At 41.7% G+C, this 27,287-nt stretch overlaps 1 protein-coding gene and 1 long non-coding RNA gene across 2 annotated transcripts in view; one reads left to right on the top strand and one right to left on the bottom strand.

Annotated features, from left to right (window-relative positions):
• LOC105519791 overlaps positions 1 to 27,287 on the bottom strand; it is a 127,251-nt gene that overhangs the window by 39,978 nt on the left and 59,986 nt on the right. The window lies entirely within an intron of this gene.
• MYRIP (myosin VIIA and Rab interacting protein) overlaps positions 1 to 27,287 on the top strand; it is a 417,935-nt gene that overhangs the window by 374,123 nt on the left and 16,525 nt on the right. Inside the window, exons 11-12 of the mRNA XM_011953264.1 lie at positions 18,182 to 18,376; positions 27,083 to 27,244. Coding sequence (XP_011808654.1) covers positions 18,182 to 18,376; positions 27,083 to 27,244 — 357 coding nt within the window. The remainder of the gene's footprint in view (positions 1 to 18,181; positions 18,377 to 27,082; positions 27,245 to 27,287) is intronic.

The raw sequence follows: 27,287 nt of genomic DNA, 5'->3' as shown, positions 1-27,287 counted from the left end.
CCATGCCAATGTTTCTGGAAGAAAGTCCTGGCTAAAGTGGTTCTTTTTGCCTCTAGGGACGCAGCTGCTGCCCTCCTAAAGAGGGATGCAAAGGAGGACTAAGGACTCCTGGCCTGAGTTTGGAGACTACATCAGGGGCCAAGTCTCCCCTAAACCCCCTAATTTTTCCAGGCCTGGAGCAGCAGTCCCCAAGTTCCCTTCTGGTTCTAAAATTCCAAAGTTCTAGATATGCAATAGAATAAATAGGTTTTTGCTTCTTAACATAAGTATCATTTACAATACTGTATATGAAAAAAGATGTCCTATGTGTCAATCTTTTGGAACATGAGCATTTATTAAAGGACTAGATTAGGCAAATCTTGCACTATAGTCAAATTTGTACATCTAGTGTCCTTAAAGCATTTTTATTAAGAGTCTTTGTTTATTAATTATCATAAGTAGCTGAGCCATTGTGCTTTATTTTCACAAGGGAGTCAACAACCAGCAGACATCTCTGCTGGGATTCAAACTGACTCTTAGTTTCACTTTAAAGAGTGAAACTACATTTATAATTTCATAGAATAATATTCATTTTTTCAATTTTGAAAAAATTGAATTGTATTTATAGTTTCATAGAATAATTTTCATCAAAGTACTGAGACTTCTCTAAACTAATAAATGTCTTTCTCCCCCAAACAAGAGAATAATTTGTGCATCTTCTGATGGCTGCCCCCCAATTACTAAAGCCAAGCCACATGGAAACACAATCCTGGTCAATGGTGAAGGAAGCAGATTTATTGACTGTTGTCTGAGAAAACCCAGAGACTTGGGTTTCTCAAGTTTAATGTGCTTGTGAAAAAAATTTTGTTGATGTCATGGTGTTAACATAAAATCAAGTATTGTCCATATGTGTCTAACTTTCATAAAATAACCATTCATATGAGGCTATAGCACCTACAACCCAGGGAGCATTTTATTTCAGAAGAGTGCCTCATCGTCACTTGCTGCTAGAGTGAATATAGTATTAGATACTGACTTATAACTTCCAAACTACACTGATTTCAATAGGCCTCATGCCTATTGAAGAATTAACACCTCTTTCCCAACTTTCTATTTAACTGCTGCCCTAGGAAAAAAGAGAAGCTTTAACTGTCCACTTAGCACTACAGCTCTTATCCACAGTGCTTGAACAGGTGAGGAGGTTTTATTTCACTCATGCTCATCTGCACCCTTCATTCCCACAATTGTGTCCTGGGGAAGGGCCTGCCAGGCCAGGAAGGTAGAGTTCTAGGTTCTCTTTTGGATCTTCAAAAGAGAGAAGCAGAATATCTTCCTCTCTAGGCAAAGATGGACTGGGAAAGATTGCCCAGAACTCCAATGCAGACATACCTTCAAGCCTCTAAAATGTAGGTGTTACCTGGAAGGCCAGGATAAGGATATCACCCCAGTCACAGCAGTAGAATGAGATGCTGGACAGAAATGATTTGAAGAAAGAAAGGCAGAGTTACTCCAAAAGGTTTTAAGTAGAAAGGCCTGGCAAGCAAGGCCCTGGTTCAGAACTCTCACCTCACGGAAGTCCAAAAGTAAGAAACTCTGGGGAGGGGGAAGAGGAAGCAAAGATACTGTGAATCTGAAGTTCTGCAGAATAAGCAAGATTGTGCTCTTGGAAAACATCTCTGGGTAGAAAATATAAAAACTAAAGAAGGAAAAACATGTACATCAGTTTCTCCTATAAACAGAAATGCCAAAATCCTAAAGAAAATACTAGCAAACTGAATTCCACAACATTAAGAGATTAACATACCATAACTCATATATTTTATTCCAAGAATGCAAAATAAAGTGAATAACAGGAAACCCCACTGTTATACTCATTTAGTAAGTACTATTTTTTAAAAGCACATCATAATCTCAACTGATGCCAAAATGTCTTTTGGAAACATTCAACACATATTCCACTGGGGGAAAAAACCCTCTCAGTGTAATAGAAAGATAATTCTGTAACATGATGAAGAAAATCCACTTTGAAGCACCAGAAGCCCTGGATTTTTTTTCTTGATGACAGCTCATTTTAAATATCAAAAACATCATGAACATCAGATTTTACTACCGATCAAAGAAACACATGACAAAGAGATGAATTTGTAAATGCTTTTACATAAATGTGTATTTTGTTAATCAAATAGCACGTACATATGTGTAAAAAATAATATGTGTGGCTTTAAGATTTGTTTTAAATTACAGACAAATATTTGTAGTTATTTAGCAAATATGTATTGTTGCTAAAGAAATAAATGAGCAAAATTGACTCTAGAAGGTTTACAAAAACCTGAACAGACCACAGAAGAAATTGGCAAAGTGGTCAAGGAATTATTTCTCAGAAAGAAGCTAGTCTCAGGTATCTTTGACAATAAAATCCATTAAATGTTCATGGTGCTAATTACTTGCATACTAGTAAAACTGTTCTTGAGCAATTAAAAAAATGGAAAGCACCCCAGTTCTGAATCTCACACACAAAAAATCACACACTACCAAAAATTTACAAATTAATTCACGAGTGAATAAACATTCAAAAATTCTCAACGTATTAGCAAATTGTTTCTAACTATGAATTAAAGTAATAATTTATGACTGCCAGAGAGGATGTAGTCTAAGAATGTAATAATATTAATTTTAGGATATCTATTAACATTTTTGTTATATTTACAGGCTAAAGGGAGAGAAACATGATTATTTTATTAAATTCTTAGCTTGATGTTTGACATAGTAGGAAATTCATAAAATACTCCTAAATACTGAATGAAGAATGAATTCCAAACTAACAGCTGATAAAGTTAAACAACCATTTCTGATAAAGTAGGAAGACAAAAACTCAACAGCAGTGACTGGTAGCCTTTTGGGGATTGCAGACCTTTTTACAAATTTGATGAACATTGTGAACCCCTTCTCCATAAAGCATAAAAAAAGAAACTGAGGCCGGGCGCGGTGGCTCAAGCCTGTAATCCCAGCACTTTGGGAGGCCGAGATGGGCGGATCACAAGGTCAGGAGATCGAGACCATCCTGGCTAACATGGTGAAACCCCATCTCTACTAAAAAATACAAAAAACTAGCCGGGCGAGGTGGTGGGCGCCTGTAGTCCCAGCTACTCAGGAGGCTGAGGCAGGAGAATGACGTAAACCCAGGAGGCGGAGCTTGCAGTGAGCTGAGATCCGGCCACTGCACTCCAGCCCGGGCGACAGAGCGAGACTCCGTCTCAAAAAAAAAAAAAAAAAGAAACTGATTTTCATCAAGTTGGAATGTCACAGATTGCATGAAGCCCATCCATAAACCCCAAGTTTAAAAATTACTATTAAATGACAGAAAGAAAACAAAGATGTCTTCTACTACTTCTTTGATTCAACATTGGTCTGGCATTCTCTCCAGTATAATAAGAAATAAAAATTACCAATATTAGATAGCAGAAAACAAAACTGTGATGACTTTAGATTTCTGAGTTAAGATAATAAAATCAACTGAAAAGATTATTAGAAATAAGTTTGGTAGGGTGGCCTATCACAAAAGAGTAATACATAAGCAAAAATTTCATATATACAGCAATAACCTCTCAGAAAATATAAAGAAAAAATTCCATTTGCAATAGCAGCAAAAGTACACGCAGCGCTGAACATACACTTGGCATATAACCCAAAAAGTCTCCTAAGTATTACCAAACAGAAATAAAGACCTATGTCCACATACACAGACACACACAAAAAACATTCATGATCACCAAAAACGAAACAACCTAGTTGTCCACCAGCTCACCAGCCGGTAAACAAGTAAAAGTGCACCAATGTCAATGAATCTTAAGAGCATTATGCTGAGGGAAAAAAGACTCAAAAGGTTATGTATTTCCCACTTACATGACATTCTGGAGAAGGCAAAACTATAGGGATAAAACATATACCAGTGGTTATAAGAGAATGGGTGAGGGGAAGGTTGATATAAAGAGACATAAGGGAAGTTTTTGGTCTGATGGAAATATTCTAAATCTTGATTTGGTGGTAGCTACACAGCTGCATGCTTTTGTCAAAATCCATAGAACTATTTGCCTTTAAAGGCTGAATTTTACTGTATGTAATATATATGTGCACATACACATTTACATATATATATACATAGATAGTGCCCTTGAATAACTTAACTACGAATGTATGAAACTCATCTGAATAAAATTAACCAGCTTTGCTAGGAGACATAAAGACTGAATAAGTACGGAAACATACTCTGTGTACCGATGGGAAAACTTCACCGTTTTATAGAAGTTAGTTTTCCCCAAACTAATACATACATTTAACAGATTTCCAATCATCTTAATGAGATTTTTTGCAAACTTGATGAAGTTACTCTGAAGTTCATCTGGAAGAATAAGTGCATAAAATATAGCCAAGAAAACTTCAACTGTAATTATAGCAGTGGTGCTAACACTGGAATAAGCAAACAGATTAATGAAACACAATAGAAAATACAGAAATTTATTATGACATGACAATGGTACATTTAATATCAAAGAAAGATTCTTTAAGGAATATTAGATTAACAAATTATGTAGTACAAGCAGAACTAAATTAGATTCATACATCATACTACATACAAGAATAAATTCTCAATGGTCAGGAGTTTAAAAGGTTAAGTAAAAGAAGTTACATAATTACTAGAATAAATTATAGATGAATATTTTGTAACATTAGGACAAGAAAGGCCAGAAACCTTAAAAGCCTGAAATATATGATTGCATAAATATTAAGAACTTATGTTCATCAAAACCATAAAATTAAAAGGAAAAGAATAGTTAAGACATAGTGCTTAAATATATAATGGGTGAAGAATTAAGAACTTTATAACTCTGTATTATAACTCTGTATAACTCTGCTATAAAGAAATACCTTAGACTGGGTAATTTATAAAGAAAAGAGGTTTAATTGGCTCACAGTTCTGCAGGCTGTGCAGGAAGCATGGCTGAAGAGGCCTCAGGAAACTTACCATCATGGCAGAAGGCAAAGGGGAAGCAGGCACATCTTACATGGCTGGAGCAGGAGGAAGAGAGTGAGGGAGGAGGTACCACACACTTTTAAACAATCAGATCTCAAGACAACTCACTCACTATCACGGGAACAGCACCAAAGTGGAAATCTGCCCCCACGATCCAATCACTTTCCACCAGGCCCCACCTGCAATATTGGGGATTACAATTTGTCACGAGATTTGGGCAGAGACACAGACCCAAACCATATCAAACTCCAGTAGATCAAGGGTAATGTACATAGGCAGGCGAGTCACCAAAAAAAAAAAAAAATGTAAATGGCCAATAAGCATATGAAAAAATATTCAACTTTAATTGTATTACAATTTGTATTTAATATAACACCTTGCCCAGAACTTGCCATATGGTTAGCATGTTCATTTTTTTAATTCAACAAATGTTTATTGAGTGTCTCAATGTGCCTGGCACTATTGAAGTACAGAGAAAATGGCCATGAACAAGGCAGAGTTTATCATTTGCTCAATCAGTAAGGATACAAATTAAATTAACAAGATGCCACTTTTGCCTAATAAATTGGATGGTTAAAAAGAAGGATAATTGGCTCACTCTTCTAATCCCAATACTTTAGGAGGCCAAGGCAAGCAGATCACTTGGGCCCACGTGTTTGAGACCAGCTTGGGTGATGTAGCAAGACCCCTCTCTACAAAAAAATACAAAAATTAGCCAGCCATAGTGGTGAGCACCTGTGGTCCCAGCTACTACGGAGGCTAAGGTGGGAGGATCACTTAAGCCCAGGATATGGAGGTTGCAGTGAGCCAATATTGTGCCACTGCACTCCACCTTGGGTGACAAAGTGAGACTCTGTATCAAGAAACAAAAAGAATGACATTTAGTGTTGGTAAGAGTTCAGGAAAACAGGCAGTCTGCCACCATAAAATAGTGGGAGCACATATTAGAGTTTGGTAACTTGGTAATCCAAAGGAATCAAAGTGTGCATACCCTTTGATGTGGCAATCATACTTTCAATTATTTATCCAAAGAAAAACCTGGAGAAGCAGCCGGGAGAGGGGGGCGGTGCGGGGTGGGGAGTCGGTGGGGGAGCACATCTTACAATGTAATTCATCAAGCATCGTGTTTTCATTGTAGGGAAACAACAAACTGAAATCTGAATGCCCAACAATAAGGGATTCTTGGAGATATGGGGAGATGGGGTTCAAAAAACAGATGGGGCATAGGCATTGGAACAGCAAAGATAGATTGGTACAGATACAAGTGATACAGGGCAGGTGAGCCCCGAAATTGGGGCTTAACCCAAGAGGGTTTTTGGCTTTGCCCAGGAAAGAATTCAAGGGTGAGTGGAGGATGCTAAACAGTAACTATAATTGAAGTGGCAGTGTATACCAGCAGCAGAGGTACCGCTCCTTACAGAGCAGGGCTACCCCATAGGCCGTGTGCCCAGAATAGCAGCTCAGAGGCACTTCTGCAGTCATATTTACATAAATATAGTAATTATACTTTTAATTACATATAAGTTAAGGGGCAGTTGATGAAGAAATTTATAAGATGAAGGTGGTAATGTGTCAGGTTGTTGCTATGAAAAGGGGTGGTAAGCTCCGGGTGTTGCCATGGCAGTGGTAAACTGACATAGCACACTGGTGGGGTGTCTTACGGAAAGCTGCTTCTATCCTGGCCCTGTTTTAACTAGTCCTCAATTTGGTCCAGTGTCTGAGCCCAGCCTCCTACCTCACAATTAAGTGGGTAAATTTCATGTCAGGAAGTTGAGGAGGTTTTATATTCCATATGTTTATTACCTCTCTCTCCCCTACCCCCCACCCCTCTCGCCATCTGTCTTTCTTTGGCAAATTTGTTTTCTGAAAGTTAAGGGATAGTGGAATTGGAGGTTCAACATTGTAGAGAGGGTTTAAAATAGCTACTGCATCAAATGTAAAGAAAACAATGTGGAGAAATATTGGAAGTCCCAGGCAGCACTGAAAGCATAGATGAGGTCAGATCATGAACATTTACCTGATGTATAAAGAACCTGTACAAGAATATAGCAATCTTGGACACAATTAAATGCAAAATAAAAATTCATTTTATTCAAAGAAAGTATCTATTCCTACCAGATCTATTCATAAATCCACATCATTTGGCATAATTACACAGTATGGTTCAAGCGTTTCTGAGATTTACAGCGGAACTTCCCATTTCAGAGGTTTATAGCTTAGCCATTAACGTTCCCTGAACTAAAATCTACATATGAATTTCAAACCATTGAGGGGATGGGGCATAGAATGGAAACTAACTCCATCCATAATAAGAGCAAAAAATGTGAAGTTAAAACTGCAGATCTCCAAGAAATCTAGCAGTTCACTGGAAGAAAGATGGTGTAAAGACGAATTCTTCCAAAATTAGGTTAGAGGTTTAATGCAATGCAAATCAAAATCTGAACCAGATATCTTTTAACTTTTCAAAAAGAGAGTCTAAAAATCAAAACCATCTGATAGAATAAACAGTCAAAAATAGTTTAGAAATGTTTAGAAAAAAATAAAAGAGGTGTGAAGAGGATCCATTTATTAAGATATTATATGTTTTAAAGGTACAGTAATTAAATTTGTGAGCTACTAGTACAAGATGTAACAGAATAGTCCAGAAGAACAGCCTAAAATATATTAAATTTAACTCACCATTAATCTCGCGATTCCCACTCACTTTCCACACTAGGTCAAAAAAGGACAGCTTTTTAATAAATGGTGTTTGGACAATTGTTAGCTTGTTCTTTTGGGAGGGGAATAGGGATGTAAGAAAAGACAGGTTCTTAATTTTCACCCCAAGGAAGGTATGAATGGACCCTCCTTGTTTGCAGGCCCAGCGATAGATAAGAGACAACATTTAAAAGGAGACAGAGAGATGTTGAAATTCTCTTGTGAGAGGTGGTAGGTAGCCCAAGCTCTGGAGTTTGAATCCCTGCTCATTCCCCACTTCTTCAACAATTACTGAGCTATTCGAGGAGCTGCAATGCAGTATGGACAAGAGAAAAAAGCTCCCTGCACTCCTGGAACTTACTTTCTGTTGGAGGAGACAGTGGTAAACATGTAGACACACGAAAGGGAAGATGCACAATAGTGATAAGTGCTAAGAAGATGACGTAGGGCAGAGGTCAGAGTCCTGGATAGTCATGAACTCTCTGACCAAGGGTCTTGAACTGAGACCCAAATGGCAAGCAGGAAAAAGATCTAAAGGAAGGGCTTTCCAGGCAGAGGAACACATGCAAGTCCCTAAGGTGGAGATGACCTTGACAAGTCCAAGGGACAGCTGGAGCAATGTGGCCAAGGGAAAGGCGGCAAGAGTGGTGACGGCAGGGGTTAGAGCAAGTAGGGCTAGGTGGGCCATGCAGAAAGCTTCAGTTTATATTCTGGTGAGGTAGAAAGCACCTGGAAAGGTTGAAGTGGACAAGTGACAAGCAGGACCTTACATTATGAAGATCACCTTGGCTGCCATGTGTCACCTTCTTTCCAATCAAATGTGGAAAGTGATTTCAGGTCTCACTGGACTTCTTCAGAGCCAAGCACATGCCCTGATTACCACCAGTCATTAGAAATGTTTGTAATCAATATTAAGAACTATTGTCTGAGGAACAGTCAATATAAAAAAGCAAAAAAAAAAAAAAAAAAGATCAATGGCTATGATTACCTCTTAGGCCAAGAACGGAACTCCTCCTGCCTGCTTTACACCTGCTAGAGTAGGTTTGGTCAAAGGTGATGGCCCCATTTCCCCGCTTTGTTTCCCTTGCCAGGCCCTGATATGGCCAGCATCAGACAACATAGGTGCCACCAAAGAAGAACAAGAAAATGACCTCAGGGAAACATAGAGATCATTGGAACTAAACTACAAATACTATACTTTTAAAATTTATTTCTTAGTCACCATGAAAAAAGGAAAATATTTCTTTTATAGTGGCCTTGGCCATCAAGACCTGAATGACTTAAGAACCCAAACCTTCCTAGAGGTCAGTTCTCCTCTAATCTCTGTTATGTGTAAATGTTTCGGTGCATTACATATGCTAATTTATTAAGTTCATGTTCCAATTTCTTTCCACAACTCTGTACCACCCTCTTACATCAAGTCACCCTTCAGGGACATGAGTCTGTTCATGGAGAATGTATTTTGACGGGTTTTAGCGGCATTGCCGGAGTGCCTTATGTTTCATGAGAACTGAAATATATTAGCATTGAATTTTTCTAGCAGATTTCTGTCAAATATTTAGAAGGACATATGGAGTTTCTTTCCTACCATTGAAAAGGAGAAAAATACATGAAATCAAGGCATTTGGACACTTTCTTGCTTGTTCTGGTAGTTTGATGGAAGCAGTTCATAAAGCCAAGACAACATATGTAATACAAGACAGACGAGTGATGAGTGGACTGGGCGTCTGGATTAAACTTGGAACAGGTTTTCTTATAGAGCACATCCTTCCTCACTCATGGTCATTGACAGCTCAGCTCTAGGTGGGCTCTGGAAGCCTCAGAATGGGCACTTCTGCTGGACAGATCTCCAGCTCTGTGGTGTGGTTTGGTCTTTGGCTTTCCAAATCAATGCACTTATTCTGGTTGGTGTCAGTCGGTAGAGGCTGTAGAATGACCCAAGGACTCCCTGTCATTAGACCCTTCTCTTCCTGGCCTGTTGTTCACTGATCTGGTTGTGCACTCAGATTCTGTTTCATCCTCACTTCCCACAGTCCACTGTGTCCAGAGAATTATGCACATGGAAGAAGTGCTGGTGTGACAAATGGGAAAGAGCATGGGTTTGGGAAACCACTATCTGAGCTCAAGTGCCAGCTCCGCATCTTCTTCACTGAGCCACAGTTTCCTTGTCTCTAAAGATGGGATTAAAATATCAACCATGCTATCAGGGTTAAATAAAATAATGAGAAGCCTAGAGTCAACCTGGCACAGGATGGACGCACATTAACTATGAGGTGCTTCCCTCCTTGCTGCTTCTCTTCCCCACCAAAGAGTCTCTCGGGAACAACATTCAGCAAGGGGAGAAGGCGTGGATACATATTTATTTTATGCAACTTGAACTGCTAAAAGGCCTTTTACCTCTCCCTGTAATTCCTCTCTTCACTCCTTTGTGCTCAAACATGTCTTTAGATGACCCTGTTAATGTTTCCTGTTACCTGGATGTCCACTGTCCCCTAATAGCTCCCCCTAAGGAACGTTCGTAAGTCACAGGGCTGAAAGGAGGACTGGAGGGCCCCATACTGTCACCAACTTCTTGATTGTACTACAGTCAATTATGAAGACTGTACCAGCCCTTCACCCCTCCCCTCAGGAAACTTGACACCAAAAATAATGAATTTAAAAGAAAAATTGAACAAATGACTCAGGTGCTATTCCACTTGGGCATTTGGTAATCACCCACTTTCATGACTGTGTGAGAAAAGGAGCTCTGAAATGTTGTATTTTACTTTATTTCAATAACCTAGTGAACCCTTCCTTCCTTCCTGGTATTTAAATCTTTAATGCGTCAGTTTCTTCTGGATCACCCAGCTGGAAAGCACAGCAGCACCTTGCCAGCTCCCTCTTCTTCACTGCAGCCACCACGTTCTCTCAGCTCTTTCCAGAATATTGCACCTTTTATGCTTTTATCCCTTCTGTGGCTGCCCCACCTCAGGTCCTTGCGACCTTTGATTGGAGCTGCAGTTATTCTTTCCTACACTTACTTTCTGCCTCCAGTTCTCCCCAGCCCTAAATCTGTTCTTCGTGTGGCAGTCAGAATTACCTTTCTGAAGTGCAGGTCTCTCCTGCCAGCATGTTAAAAGCCTGGGCTTTAAATCCAGGCAGACCCGAATACAAATTCTGGCTCCTTGAAAACCTCGTCACCTCTCTTAAGCCTCAGTTCTTCATCTATCAGATGGAGTGATCATAGTACCCACATCCTAGGGTGGTGAGGAGGGTTAAATGAGGCAAGGCAAATGATGCACTTATCCCAGAGCCTGGCACACAGTGCTCAGTGAGTTACTGTTAACAGCAGCAGCAAGAACCTGCAGTGGCACCTCATTGCCAGCAGTACAAACCCCCGACTCCTGAGGCTGGCATTCAGGGCACTGTAAGACCTCCCCCCTGCCTCTCTTTTCCCACCTGTCTCCCACAGCCTGCCCTGGGCTGCAGTGCCATTGACTCAGCAGCTTTTTTTGTGCTTCCAGACCTTCCCCCAAAGTAACGTGCTAGCAGGACCTGGTTGTTCCCTCTGCAGGTCCACAGCCTGTTGCTCGCAGTGCAGGACGGGTCTTATCTTCTGCTAACTGCTGTTGTCTCCTGACTGCTTCCCCCTCTGCTCTCTGAGGGTAGGGACCATGGCTTACTTGTTTCTGCATCCCCTGCAGGGCCCAATGCAGTGGCTTGGCATAATGTGGATATTTCCAGAAGGAATTAAGTTAGTGATGGGAGGGAATCATTGATGATGTTTGAGGGCCTGGTTTTTTCAGGGTCCCCTCAAGGCCATAACATACCTTGTTTTCATTGCATATCAGTGTGTATGGTTCGGTCTGCTCCCAGTAAAGGGAAAACAACAGAATGAAAAACTGGGAAACAACAGAATGATGGAAATGAACATCTCTCTCTCTCTCTCTCTCGCTCTCGCTGTCTGTCTCTTGCTTGCTGTGTGTGTGTGTGTGTGTGTGTGTGCGTGCGCCAGTGTTAGGTTGCTTACTCTGATTTCTTAGACTATTCTGTATTCTGATATTATTATTCCCTTTTTGGTGGTATGATCCCATCTTTATGAAATTGTAGTGGTAGGCAATAATAGATTATACCAGCTTTTTTCTTTTTAAAATATTATTACTTGGCAAAAGAAAAAACAAGAAAGAGCAGCAAACTTTAACCTTTTGGAATAATAGTAAAAGGTACTCTTTGAAATATGAAATAGTCAAAGAAAAATGTTTCAAGACTGCAGTACATAATGAGAGGCAGCTAAACCACCAGGCATTCACCAGCAGTGTGCCCACCTCCAGCCAGGATGCAGGCCTGCAGAGCAGGTGGGAGGTGCTTGAGGAGGGGCGCACAACTCTCAACCCAGACACTGGGCGGACACCTGACATATGCCATCTAATTTAATCTTCTTGAAAGCCTCTTGAGCTAGATGATGTTATATCCATTTTACAATGGAGGCACAGAGGGGTTAAGTATTTGCCCAAAGTCCCACGGACAGTGTAAGCTGAATTTCCCCGGCCTCATGGGCCTGTATGTGCAAACAAGGAAGTTTCATTAGGAAAAGTCCGCAGTAGGAGACCAGAGCACCCCCGATTGTCTCCCTCTGTTATTTTGGGGAGTCTTGGAGGAGGGGTCTGCCATGTATTCATGTACAGCCCTCTTGGAGGAGCCCACTCAGGGCCCCCATGGATGTCTGGAGCTGGCAGAGCCCTGAGGGACAGGCCTCACCAGGCCGCAGCTGCCCCACCACCATGGGAACCAGGTCCTGCCCAGGTGCCTTCTCACAGAGGGGCTCCAGATCAGTGAGACAAGGGCCAGTGTGTGGCTTTGCTGGGACCAAGCACTTGTGCCTTTATGGGCCTGTTCCTCCATAAAACACATTTAAAAATCATATTTTACAACTGTATTGGTATAAACATACTAATATATATCAAAACATGTTCTTGGTGCAAAGATTCATTCTTTTTCTTTTAATTTTAAAAGAAATTAAAATATTTTCATGGACCCCTAAAGGAATGAGGGGCCCTAGGTCAGGTGCCTGCTATCCTTAAAGGGTAAGGAGGCCCTTCACAAGACCCTAAAGTGGCAGTCCCATTGCCACTGCCCCTGTTTCTTGGCTGACCATGAACCTGGATCCTGTTGTATGCTTCCCTATCTCTCAAAAGTGTGAGTGCCAGTGTCCGTTCAGCTTCTGCCTTTTTTGCCTTTTTGCTCTTGTTCTTGTTATAGGTGTCAGAACAGCCCCTGAGGTGGAGCTAGGAAAATCTCTCTTCCGCTCCAGGCACATGTACACATCCTTTTATCCTGAAAGCCTTTCTGCCCACCTTACAATATATCAAGACTTATATCAAGTCACATAAATAGATACCCAGGACGTGTGGCACAGGCCAGGTCATCACACACAGCCAGAAGCTGACTCTCTGAACCCAGCTGAGACAGACACACAGACACACATGCTCCAGGGTCGAGCTGGGGCTGGAATCCCCCCCTCTTTAATTCCAAAGTGGTGTCTCTCCACGAAGCCAGACATCCGATTATTAGAACACACTCTTGCTGCTCACTCATTCACAAGAGTAAGATATTCTGGTAAAGAGCATCCCTGATTATTCCAGCTTGAAATGAATTTGCATTTTTCTGTGCAACACAAAGCTTAGAAATGAATGATGACACTGAGAAAATCTCAGGAGAATTTACAAAGATTGCTAACGAGCAGATATATCTAATGTTTAGATGAAAATATTTTCTCCTTTAGAATTCTACAGGCTCAGATCTCCCCTGGCAACACCTTGCATTCTCCATGTCTTTGAAAAACAGTTGATAAGGGAAGAGTACATAGAGTAGAAATTTGTTTATAGCAACACATTTTTATATGGAGAGAAACCATATAAGCACAAGACAGAGAGACTGCTAAGGTAAAGTGTATTTGGGTCCTCAGACAAAAAAAAAAAAAAAAAAACAGTCTTACTCTGCTTACATTCCCTAGAGGAAAGAAACGATACAGTTGGGATGAATTGCACAATTGGTCATCTTTATTGGGACCACTGAAACAGCCACTGAGGCAGGGTTGCAACCTTGGCATGGTAAATGACTGTCATAAAGGCCTGCTTCAGCACTGTGTCATTTGTGAGTTGAGCTGGGAGCCTGAGTTTTCACGGAGGTTGACAGCAGTTCCACTACCTCGTTAATGAGCAATTGAGGAAACTCCTTCTCAGGTTGAGAGGAGTCAGATCTTACCTTCCTGTTCCTCTGCCCTCATGGCTCTGTGGTGGGCTTGCAACACCAGTGTGCTTCTCCTCACTTTCTGTGCCCCAAGTGGCGGACTGTTTCAGCCCCGGTGGTTGTGAAGCTGACATTATAGATTTGGTGTTCTGCATGGGGCTGTGACACAGAGTGAACCCTAGAAGTGGACACTTGGGCTCTCAGAGGTGAGCATCAGTCAGCAGGACACCAAGAGCATGGCTGCCTCAGAGCACAGATCCACATCCTACAGTGGGTCAACAGCTCAAAGTTCAACACATGCTACCTGCACTAAGACATATTGGCATATAGTTGGCATTTAAAAAAAAGAGAATTGTGCATGTATCTGGCACCTAATAAATGTGTTATTTAATTTGCATTTCTTTGCTCACTAGAAGGTTGAATTTTGTTACATGGGTTTACCAGCCATTTTCATTCCATCATCTGTGGGTCCCTTAGCTGCAAGTGTCTTGAGACCCACCTCCCTGTTCTGCAAAGCCTCCTATTGTGTCAGCTGACTCTCTCCATGCTTTCACTCCTCCCTCATTTGCTACCATAAAACCCATATTTGATCTCCTTTATGATTAATATCTGGAGAAAGTCAGCTACCGCAATGGCATGCTCTGTCTGGGCTCTCGCAAGTTGTGCCATTCAGCTCATCCCTCTGGGGCTGCAAGCAGTAGAAATAGGTAGGATCCTTTAGCTTTTCATTTCTCCCACATACAGGGCTCCCTGTCAGCCACCTCTGAATCTCCACCAGCTTTTCATCTGATCAAACCCCCATCCAGTGCTAAATATAACTTTTTTAACATAGTTGTAGGAGGTGCTTTTCACTTTTCTCTAGACTGGGCAGGGAACAGGACATTTACATTACAAGTCAGTGTTAGCCCGGTAGGAAAGCTGATCTTTCACTGGCCAGTGAGCACAATAAGGAACAGGGAGGTTAGGTGCCCTGACCCTGTCATATAGCTATTGAAATCCAAGTTATCTCAACTTCCAGTAGGTGCATGGTCCATACCCACCCCCAGGTCCAAGCAAACAGCCCATTCCTAGGGAACAGACAAGAAACACTTGATTCCCTACAGGTGGGGAATTGCTGTGGATTCCAGTTTGCATTTCCCAGTGGAGAGCAAAATAAGGACACCAACCAATGAAGAGATCTTTTCCAGTTTTCATATTTTTGTTCAGTCACTTTTTTTTTTTTTTTTTTTTTGAGACGGAATTTCACTCTTGTTGCCCAGGCTGGAGTGCAATGGCAGGTCTCAGCTCACTCCAACCTCCACCTCCCAGGTTCAAGCAATTCTTCTGCCACAGCCTCCCAGGTAGCTGGGATTACAGGCGCCCGCCACCACACCTGGCTAATCTTTGCATTTTTAATAGAGACGGTTTCACCATGTTGGCCAGGCTGGTCTCAAACTCCTGACCTCAGGTGATCCACCTGCCTCGGCCTCCCAAAGTGCTGGGATTACAGGCATGAGCCCCCACGCCCGGCCCAATCCGTCACTTCTGCCAGCTGGAAGCTAGTTCCCTTCTGAAATGGTCCAGGTCTTTAAGCAGACCTCAGGTGTTCCAGGTGAAGCTGTGGTGCTCTCCTCAGACCAGCTGCCTGGGACTCCTCACTCTGACTTAAGGGAAAATGCAAATGCATTCAGGGGCCAAGACAGTAAGTCAATGTGACAAGTGGATGGGGTAGGGCCAAAGGTATGCCATGAGGGCAGGAACTGCACCCCTCTTGTTCACTGCTTTATCCCAGCAACTGCAACAGAGCTGGCACACCACAGGGTCCCAATAAAGATGTAGAATGAACTGTGGGGAGTACAGAGAACTGGGAAGTGCATATCCCACAGGAGGTATTCTAGGCCAAAAAGCATGGGTAATATTTGCCTTCAAGCTTACAACTCTCATGACTGAATAAACAAGGCTATTTATAGATGGAATAAAACAATGATGGTCAAACAGTATTGACGGCCAACTTACCCTTTTGATTGTACGTTCAGTTGAAGTCAGGATACAGATCACTCTTTCTGTTTAAGCATCTCTTAAGTCCTTTCCATTAATACCTTGGACCTTTAATGCCCTGTGCTGTTTGGAAATTTGTGTAAATTTTTGCTTTCCCCTCCCTCATGCTGTGGTCTAACTTTTTTTTCTGAATCCCTTGGTCATATATCTTTCTTTTCAAAAGATCTACAAAGACACTGTGTCTACCAAATAAGGGGCAATCTTTCTAAACACGTTTTATTCCTAATGAAAGGGTAACAAATCCGCTTTCATGCATACAATGTTGCCCTTTCTGAAAGAGGCTTAAGCAGTGGTAGCTGGTTCTTGCCAAAATTATTTTGAGCCCAATTTGTCCCCAAAATCTGCCACACCAAGCTACAGGATCCTGAAAAGTGGGGGACATCCTCTGCACAATTTTCCTAAGGTGAAGAGTTGGCTCTGGCTGTTCTCTTGGACATTACCCTTATTCCGGTGGGTCTGCATCGCCTTCCCTCTATCTCATTCCCCTGGGACCCCAGACTCTACCTTTTTGGTATGTAGCAAAGCCCCCTGAACCAACGGAAACATGGCTATTGAGTCAGTCAAGCAGCTATTGTGGAATAGACAGGCTAAGGCTAAAGAGGAGCCCTCTGGCACATGTGTCCTCACCCCAGAATGGCTTGACAGGTGTGAGATCATGTGCCTCAGTGTGGAAGCCCAGAGTCAGCTTCTGGACTGTAGACTCAGCCACTAATTTGTCACCTAGCCCCTTTGCTTCTCTAGTGAAGTGGGAGGGCCAACAGAAACCTTCTCTAGTGAGATAAAACCTAAAATAGAATCCACTCGGAGGAACAAATTTTGCAAAATCAAGCCATAGCTATCATTAATATTTTGGTCAAGATTATATGGGTCAGATAGGTACCTTAGAAAGGCATATCTTACCAAACATTTTACTGGTCACACGAAATATGCCTGTGAGCAGTATTCAACTTCTAATTTACAAATGATATGATGAGATAAACAAAATTGTTTGTAGATGGAAACCATGACTGCCAAGCAACAGTGATCTCCAGCTTATTGCATGATGCTGTATGTTCAGATGAACTCAAAATGCAGATAATTCTTTGGCATTGATGTGCCTCTGCTCCATTAATGACGTTGGCCCAAATCCAGATTGATTGTAATTTTGAACCTTGAATGTAAAAGCTGGAAGTGACCTGTGTCATTCAGGAATATATTCAGCCACAGATAACAGAAAACCTGGCCAACAGTGGCTTCAACAGATAGGGGATCTTTTTTTCACATAACATGATACTCAGAGGCAGGTGATGACTCCCAGTGGTTCACCTAATCCAGTGTTCTCTGAGTCCAAGCTCCTTCAGTCTTTCTGCCCCATCTCACTTGGAGGTTTGGCATTCTTCTTCAATTCTGCTGGCTCATAAGCTGCATGTCTATGTTTAAGGCAGAAACAAGTGGGGAGGAAGAGAGGAACATTAGATGCACCAATTCCCCTGATTAGGAAAACAAAAGCTTATCTAGAAACTCCTCAGGCTTTCCCTGTGGACTCACTAGTTAAAAATGTATCACATGACTACACCTAGCTGCAAGGGAAGCAGGAAAATTGAGTATTTTCCTGTTCATCCCCATGGTAACAGAAAGCAAGAGAGAATGGGCTTGAAAATAGGTGTGTGAGCTAATACACTGTCTATCAAGAAACTATAGAGAAATTCTTTCTAGTACCCTCATTGTACAAATGACAAAAATGAGTTCCAGAAATGAGAAATAACTTGGCCAAGGTCCCATAACTGCGTGAATTTAGAGCCAGAACTGGAGCCCAGGTCTCTTAAATGCCAGTCCAGAAAGCTACCCACTGGACCACACTTCAGTCTGAGATTGAAGTTTTGCTGATGAAGTATATTATTATTCAGCAAATAAGGTAAGAGATATTAAACTACCAGCAGTGGGCAGAGGACATACAGCTTCCACTCTAGCACTCCTTCCTCCTTCCCTCCCCAAGAATCTGAAATATTTTATTATGAGTCACAGAAACTAGGCAAAGTCAAATCAGGTCTCCCCTCAGTTCTCTTCTGCTGTGTCTAGTTTAATCTCATTCTTCGACACATTGGTGTTTGTGTGTGGAATTACAGAATCAACCTCATGATGATGAGTGTCATGATAACACAGAATTTCTGTGTCATTGTTAATGTGCTGTTCTTGTCTTCTGTCCCCTTCTGTTATCGGACCAAACAGAAGTTTTCTGCTGTTTCTCTCTGCAACATCTCCACAGAAGTCCTGAAAGTCATCAATGCCACAGAGGAGTTGATAGCAGGATCTACAGGGCCCTGGGAGTCCCCACAAGTCCCTCCTGACAGAGAGAAGGGGACGTTTCCTCGTGGGACAGACCAAGTGAGACTGGATGAGCAGCTGACTTCCCTGGAAGAAAATGTAAGGGGGTGTGGAGGTGCCCTGTCTAGGGTGAATGTGTGTGAAGAAGAAGCTGATGAAGTTGTAGCTTGTCATGAAGAGTGCAAGGATACACACACCACTACCACCATAGCAAATACATTCTCAGGAAGGACCTTAGGTTGGATTCCCCAGAAGCAGACCCTGAGATGAGGATTTGTGTGCATGTGACTTATTAGGGAATGCTCCCAAGGGAAGCTGGTAAGGGAATGGGGAAAGTAAGGGAAAGGGAAGAATCCAAGCAAGGACATGATCTTACACAAAGAGGAGCTTCAGCTTGATCCTACAGAGAGCTCTGGAGTAGAAGTTGCACCTCAGAGTTGTCCTGACCTAGGGCAAAAGAACTGACCCTTCTTACAACCAGCAGGCACTTCAGTCTCTTTGCACGCAGGCAGTGTCTCTAGTAGCCCAAAGGCAGTCCCCTTTATAGATATGGGCTGCTAGGAATAAAAGCTTGGTGGGCAGGAAGAGGAGTATAGAGAAACTATAAAAGACATCCAAGGGGATCCAGGTGGGAGTATTGCCAGTGCCGCTACAGGGGATGAAGTGGTTGCCAAAAGAACTGAAGTTACTACAACTGGTCTTCTCTGCTTCTCTAATTTAAGATACCAACACAATCTGGTCAGGCACTGTGGCTCATGCCTGTAATCCCAGCACTCTGGGAGGCTGAGGCAGGCGGATTACTTGAGGTCGGGAGTTTGAGACCAGCCTGGCCAACATGGTGAAACCCCGTCTCTACAAAAATACAAAAATTAGCTGGGTGTCGTGGCAGGCGCCTGTAATCCCAGCTACTTGGGAGGCTGACCCAAGAGAATCGCTTGAACCCAGGAGGCGAAGGTTGCAGTGAGCCAAGATGGTGCCACTACACTCCAGCCTGGGCAACAGAGCGAGACCCTGTCTCAAAAAAAAAAAAAAAAAAAAAAAGATACCAACACAATCACATGTAATTTATGTTTCCAGTGAATCATCCAAGTCTCCTTGTGCCATTAGCAACAAGAAGCCCACTGTCTTTCTTCTGAGCCTACCACACTCCACTCCAAAATTGTCCAAGCACTCTGGGAACTGAGTACGACTCTACTGTATTACCTTCTGACCATATTTAGACCTCAGACTGCCATCATTTCCCCCTCTCCAATTCCTATGCTCCCCAATAAGGATGCTAACCAACCACTGCTAGTGGATCTGCCAATCAAGAGGAAAATGCCTAACATCAACTATATTCAAAATTACATTTCTTCTTTGGAAATAAAACATTTAGCATAATGCTTGCAAAAAAGTACACAAAAATGTTGGCTATTCTTATTAGTATTTGAAAGGCATGTCATCAGCCAACTCCTAAAATTATCCCATTAAAATTCACTAAAGAATGGGTTGTTAAAAGTGGTTCCAACTTTAATAACACACACTCTTAGCTCTTTCTCTCATCCTGGAACAAGGATGCATTTGCTGCTTTCTAGAGAAAGACACTTGAGAAAGAAAGGAAATAAAACAAGTCCTATTGGTGATTTTGCTTTATTGAAAAATCATCCATTTTTACAGAAGTGTAGGCAGAGTGGCCCAGAAGACTCATCTGCCTCATTCATCCTGTTTTTACTTGTTGCTTCTTCTGAGGACCCTGACTTAGGTAGCTGGGCTTTCCCTGGTGCCAGGTCCTTTTCTGCCTGAAGGAAGCCATGCCTCAGAGTCAGGGTCACAGGGAAAGGAGGTGAGATCTACCAGATGTCTGGAAAGGGGGAAGGGGATGAAGGGGAAGGTGCTCACAATCTGTTTCAACATTTAGAAGGGTTAAAGACCATCAGCCAAGTCAGCTGGTTCCCTGTGGAAACTTGTACATCTCTGAAGGCAAAATCAATGTACTTGAGGGAGGGAGGAGAAGACAGTGCTTACATTTACCTTTCTTCAGATCCAATTCCATTAAGTTTGTATGCCTAAAAGGTATTCACAAATATAATTATAGTCATGTGCTGTATAATAAGGTTTTGGTCAATGGCGAATCACATATACAACAGTGGTGGTCCCATAAGATTATAATGCTGTATTTTTACTGTACCTTTTCTATGTTTAGATACACAAATAATTACCATGGTGTTACAACTGGCTGCAGTATTCAGTACAGTAACATGTGGTAGCCTAGGAGCAATAGGCTAGGTGTGTAGGAGGTTATACCATCTAGGTTTGCATAAGTACACTCTATGATGTTCACACAATTTTGCATTTCTAATAATACATCCTCATTGTTTAGCAAAGCATGACTATGTTTAGGTTAAAGGACTTTGTAATTTCCCCCTTCCATTCAAAGAGAAGAAAAATTCTTGGCTGTCAAGTAAGAGGCACCTGGCCTGGAGGAGGGGTGGGTGTGACTGATGACTTTAGAGTTCAGGAAAGCTCTCACTGCCCCTTGAGGAGTTGTATGTTTGGTTTGGCCTAATAGGTATATTTGCTAGTAATGGATTTTTCAGTCCTTCTGATTTGTGATGAAATAAACAGTGTAATAAATTTTTACAGGTAAATATTCATGATCACTGGGTATTTCAGGAAATAGCTGAGGATAAGAATTTTCCAGTACTCCAGACCAAGGGTGACACTGAGAAATTTGGACATTAACACTCAAGCTGTAGTCACCAACAGTAGTTGGCATGGCTCTTGCCATGAAGTTGATATCAAATCAAGTTAGGTAATGCCAGCTCCTGCAGAGTCAACTGTGCTTTTGAGGTGCTCTAATGAATGCTGTTCCCAGAAATCAGGAATTGTTACTAGAGAGTGTTTTTTTTAAAGCAGAAATGGGGTCTTGCAATGTTGCCCAGACTGGTCTCAAACTCCTGACCTCAAGTGATCTTCCTGCCTTGGCCTCCCACATGCTGGGATTATAGACATGAGCCATCGTGCCCAGCCTGAAGTATTTTTTGATAAAAGTTGAAACAATAAGAAATAAAAAATTTTTAAATGCAGGCTGGGTGTGGTGGCTCACGCCTGTAATCCCAGCACTTTGGGAGGCCAAGATGGGAGGATTTCTTGAGGCCAGGAGTTTGAGGCCAGCCTGGTCAATATGGTGAGATCCCATCTCTATGAATAAAATTACATATATATATGCTTGTTTCACTTTAAAAGTTGAAGACTCTCTCCCTTTGGGCTCCCATAAAACCTATGCATGTGTCTGTCTGATCACTTTTCACACTTTCCATCTTTTCTGTTCACTCATCCATCTCCCATTAGGCTGGCACTATTGACATTTGGATTAGGCAATTCTTCGTGTGGGGCTGTCCTGTGCACAGGATACTTGGCCACACCCCTGGTCTGTACCCACTAACTGCCGGCAGCAGCACCCTCCCAGTGTGACAGTCAAAAATGTCTCTAGGCATTGTCAAATGTTAGGGGTTTGGGACAGGGCAAAATCACCCCCAGATTGGGAACGAGATATATAAATTCCTGCAGAACAGGGTTTACCACCTTTTATTTCTGTAGCCTAGCCCCAGTCCACCACCCAGAGCCTGACACAGAGGAAGCACTTGGTGAATGTTTAGCTGATGTATGACTACACCAGAGGAATGAAACCCCTTTTAAAAAGAACTGTTTGACTTCTCATGCACAGGGTCTCTGTTCTTTAAATGTGTCTCTAACACAGCTGAGTCCTGAGATGGCCCTGATCCTGGACACACAGAATTGAAAAGGTTAAAGACATGGTTCACTAGCAAACGAATGTATTTTTCACAAAGTATGGTATCAGAAAAACAGTGTGTGAAATATCCGATTTAAATGAAAATGGTCAGTTTTCATAGCACACTTAAAACAAAGATATCCTGCCCTTTTATTTTTACCTCCAAGGAGCATGTTGAAAAGAATGCAATGGCCTTATTGGAGTTTTCATCTTGTAAGATCCTTTAATTGTAAGTTACGGGTTTTTTTTTTTCCTTTGGTTTCATTAACAGTTTCGATTTAAAATATGTCCACTTACTCACAGACTGAAGATGTCAGAAGCCCCAGCAGGGACCAAGGCTGGAAGGCCCAGTCTGTAGGTGACTGCTTCCCTGTTCTGCACCCCTCATGCCTCTCCTGTTCCCAAAGAGTTAACTGCCTTCTTCCTCCTCCTTCCCTTCCCCCATCCTTCAGCTTTTTAAATTTAACCTCAGAAGAAACCCCATCTATATTCTTTTGAATTCATGGGCTTTTGAGTCAGGGAAAGGATGACTCTTCTTCATCTCTTTAATGCAACAGATCACAGAGCCACGGGCGTGTTGCCTCGCTCTGCTGCTCCCGGATGGAATTCAGCTGAGCAGTGGGAGAAGCCAGGGTGGTTCTTCAACTGTCCTCTGGGCGCAGCTGATCTCATTAAACCATGGCTTTTGTTGGTCTTCAGAATAAAGAACAGTCCTGCACTCCTCTGCTGTTCTCCTTTGTGCTAGGGAACCTAGGGACTGTCAGAAATAGAAACGGTGACACTATTCTTGCTTTCTGAACATTGGTTACCACAGGACAGGACTCGGGGGAGAAAAAGAACATTTGGTTGAGAATGTTCACCTTTAAAAATACCTCTGAAGACTCACAGCTCTGCCCAGTTACACTAGCTTCGCCCGTGTGGCTTTTGTAATGGGGAGGAAGAGAAAGGATCTCCCCAGGACCTCAGATCATCTTTATTGTGACATCTCTTTCCTTGAGGGACACAACGGGTCCTGAGCAAAACGGGAAAAAAGAAAAAAAAAGAAAAATACTTCTGAAGGTTTCAGAGCTACATAAGATAAAGAAACATCGGTATTTACATAGCCAATCTCCTGTTTTCATAAACTGCCTTAACCCCCTTAATTAGCAGAGGGCATGGGTATTTGAGAATTATCTTCCCTCTCAGCTTTGACAATCCTCACCTGCTATCTCGCATTAGTGCTGTGAAATCAGCTCTTGTCTCCCCTAAAGGCATAAACAACCTAGGACTAATCCCAGCCTCCACAGCAGCACGCAATGGGGGCTCAGTTCCTTGGGCTGAATGCCTTGGTCTCTAGGTATTTTAAACTTGCTGTGAAGAGCTCTGCTGTACCTGTTGGGGTGTAGCTGGAAGAGGAGAATTTGAAGAGGAGAATTTCATGAAGGGGCTGTCAACTCAGGTGTGGGCAAGGTTATGGGATGCTGAGGGTGGAATAGTAGCAATAAAAGGAAGCTATTACCAGTCCCAGACAGTGGTATCTCCACTGACCAAACCCATCCCAGACAGCCAGGAAGCCCTGGTGATGAAGTCCAAATAGGTCAGCCTCCCAGGAAACAGAGCAGGACAAAGGGGGATAGAAAACGGACCTAGAAGGTCAACAGAGAATGACTAGCATGAGCATTCTCAGACCTGTGGTGTGAATAGTAGGACTGCCACCTTGAGGATGTATGCAGGGTTGTAAGTAACCCATAATCCCCAGCCTCAGAGGGAGTGGAGGGCAAACCCAACTTCCCTTTTAGCTCCACCCCACATTGCCCATGGAGTATACAACCAGTGGCAGCAGACACAGTAGACCTGCACTACAGGGAGCCCAGCTCTGCCACTGAATCCAGGTCCATGCAGAGGATGTTGGTCCTCTTTCCCAAAGCTCTCCTACAACCCTCACAGCACTAAAGAGGATGTGGCACTAGAACTTGTGGAGATGATCATGGTTACTCAGGTGGTTCTCAGCCCTCAGAGTGCAAGGAAAGAAACACATTAGTCCCCTAAAGTATATTTCATGGAAGTCAAGTCCAACAAGATGCTCTAAGGTCAAATAAGTCTTGGAAGCTTGCATACTCTTTCTAGGAAAATTGAGATACATACTAGCACATTAAAGCCTCTCGGAAGACCTGAAGTAAAGAAATCTGTTTAACACTCTTTATTCTAGAGAATTTAATCACAAATAAGTGATTAAGGAAACACCTATTCTTATGCCTTGAACCACTTTGAGAAAGCCTTGTTGAACCGAGAGCCACTGAATGCAATCATAGGCATCAATGACTAGAGTTTGAAGGGGTCATAGGTTACTCAGACATGGTAACCATAGTTCTCACCAAAAGTGGACCTTAACTTACCAAGGAAGTCCAAGTGAACATTTTTCAAATGGGTTATGTTTTATAAAGCTAGAATAACATTTTCATCATACAGCATGTTACCTTTTGTTATTTCAAGCCAGCAACAGAGCCAATATCATATCCATCTGTAAACATAGTAACTCTAGTACCTTTATGTTAAAATGTGAAACGCAAAATGTTATAACATTCCAACTGAGATTATCACAGCATCATAGGGCAAGGAGGATAAAGGCAAGGGAACTAGCTTCAGCCCTTCTGAGATCACTTCTAGGGTCCACCAGTCCCCAGCTGAGAGACCTCAGAAAATCACTAAACCTTCCTAGAGCATAAAAATTCTCATCTTGAACACAATTATTACAATAGTATCTACCTCAAGGGTTGCTATGAGCATATACAAGTCACATAAAACCCTTGGCTCAGCCACTGGCTCGATAAATTAATGCTGTCATCACATCATCATCATCCCCACCATCATCATCATTATTCTCCTCCAGTCCTTTAGGCACCATCATTTTGGCTGTAAATTCCTGTTCAGCCGGTATCAGTGCCAAACCACTAAATCTATTCTTCCTCCTGGTGCCAGGAAAGTAGGCTTTTAGCGAACACAGAGTAAAAGATGAACATTCTGGCCTTGCTGAGGGCTTGGAGCTTTTTCATCTTGCTTTGTCTTGGCAGAAGAAAAACAAAAACAAAAACAAGGAACATTAGCGAATGAACATGTTGAAGATGTAAATAGCAATCAGGCTGATGCACATCCCAGAGTGTGATGACATTGAGTTTTGCATGTTTCTGCTAAAATCAAGGTTCCAAGACCTTAGTTACGTCAAGTTCTGTTTAACCATTGCCATGCTTAAATTATTTCACTTAAATAACTCCAAATGTTGTTTCAACGTGTAAAACTGTAGATTTATATTTTAAATTCTTATTAAAATAAATTTACTTTTTTTGGTGTAGATAGGAGAAAGTATAAAAAAGTATAATAAACTTCAAACATCTCTTTCTCTCTCTCTCTCTCTCTCTCTGGTTGTCCCCCTTTTCCCCACCCCCAATTATATTTTTACCCTCTAAAGGGAAGTTTTTCAACTTCAGAAATTTTGTGATACATTATTTGAATAATTTATTCACTCAAATACCTTTGAAATATTTATCATTTCTTTCATTGGACAAAGAACCATTTGTTTAAAAACAAAAATAAACGGCTATGATTAAATTGTGAAGATCTCTTAGAAACAGAATTTCTCTGTATGAAACAGAATTACATATTCAACATATGATAAAGAAATATAAAACAAAAGATAAACTGAAGTATGGCAATTCCCATCAGACATTTGATTCATGGCCCCTGTATGATTGGTGAATCATCTGATGTGACATCGTCTGTGCCAATCAGTGCTGAAAGCTCCCACAGCCCAGGTAATTATGCCTGGTGATGGTGCACAAATTTGCTTTCATCAAACCTGTACCTGCCTTTGCTCCACCTTGAAATGTTTTGTAAAATTGCCAGTTTTAAAACAGATGAGTGAATCATGCCAAGGAATTGACAGAGTGGGAACATCTCAGGCTTCTTTCTCTTACCAACACAGCGTCATAAAGTGTAAAAAAAAAGAAGGAAAGAAAGAAAAAGAAACGTGCATAACTTGTGTACCTGAACTCTTGACTTGTCTTCAACTCTGCTATATTTTTAACCCAAGTTAAGGAAACTGTTAAAGTCTTGGCCAGGTGTTTCATTCAAATCAACTCTAAATTGCTATGATTACAGGTTTAGGATTTTATATATGTTGATTAAACATCAAGAACCTCTCTTTAAGTAATGACTTTCTTTAGATACATCTCATTTCTTGTGTTGTTGGTTGCTTCATCACATTATTGATTAGGGAGAGGGGGTATGTGTTTCATTCACCCTGGTCCACACCATTTAGTCTGAGTTATTTCAAGGATTTTACCTTGCTCACTTTTATGGGAATAACCTTATAAACTTGTAAGTAAAAAATGTTTCTTTTTCTTAAATTTCTTTATCAGACTTGCTCTCTTATTTTTAATAGCTCTTAAAAATTGTCCTAATTGACAGATAAATAGATTCAACATGCTTCTCTTAACATCACACTATTTTCTAAGAAATATTTTTCAACGACAAGGTTTATTTAATTCCTTTAACCTCACTGAAGCATGCAGAAGCTAATTAATCAGAGAGAATTCACTCAAAATTTGTAATGATTTTAAATTATTTCCCTTCTTTCATGTTTTCTGAATTCTTTCTCAGATAATAAATGCTAAACCAAAGTTGTGTTGGCAAAACTCCATCATGAGTTTTTCTCTTTGTTTCTTCTTTATAGTCATTTTTATAGTCACTGGACCAATATACAATTTGCATAGCTGATGTCATGTATTTTGCACTATTTGAACAAAAGCAACTTTAAAATGCTTTTTCGTACAGGGAAGTTTGTGGGAGAGGGAAGGTGTGGTTGACAGTGAGGGGTATCAAGACCTCACACATTTAAGTGTGAAGAATGTTCATAAATGTTATAAAAATAACATTCCCCCTGCCATGTTAAGCCCAGTTCTCTCTCTCACTCCCCTGAATTGCTGGGGTCCCCTCAAGGGACCCCAACCAGTCCCAGGTCTGCAGACTTGAACTCAAATGCAGCACTCTCTCTACAGGTATACCTGGCAGCAGGCACTGTGTATGGACTGGAGAGCCAGCTGACTGAGCTGGAAGATGCCGCCCGCTGCATCCACAGCGGCACTGATGAGACCCATCTGGCGGATCTGGAGGACCAGGTGGCCACGGCTGCAGCCCAAGTCCACCATGCTGAACTCCAGGTGAGAACTCTCCTCTCTGCCCAGATGGGTCCTACAGGGTGAA

Source organism: Colobus angolensis, unplaced genomic scaffold (genome assembly GCF_000951035.1).
Source record: "Colobus angolensis palliatus isolate OR3802 unplaced genomic scaffold, Cang.pa_1.0 Scaffold36, whole genome shotgun sequence".
Taxonomy (NCBI): domain Eukaryota; kingdom Metazoa; phylum Chordata; class Mammalia; order Primates; family Cercopithecidae; genus Colobus; species Colobus angolensis.
This window is presented reverse-complemented; position numbering and strand designations above follow the sequence as displayed.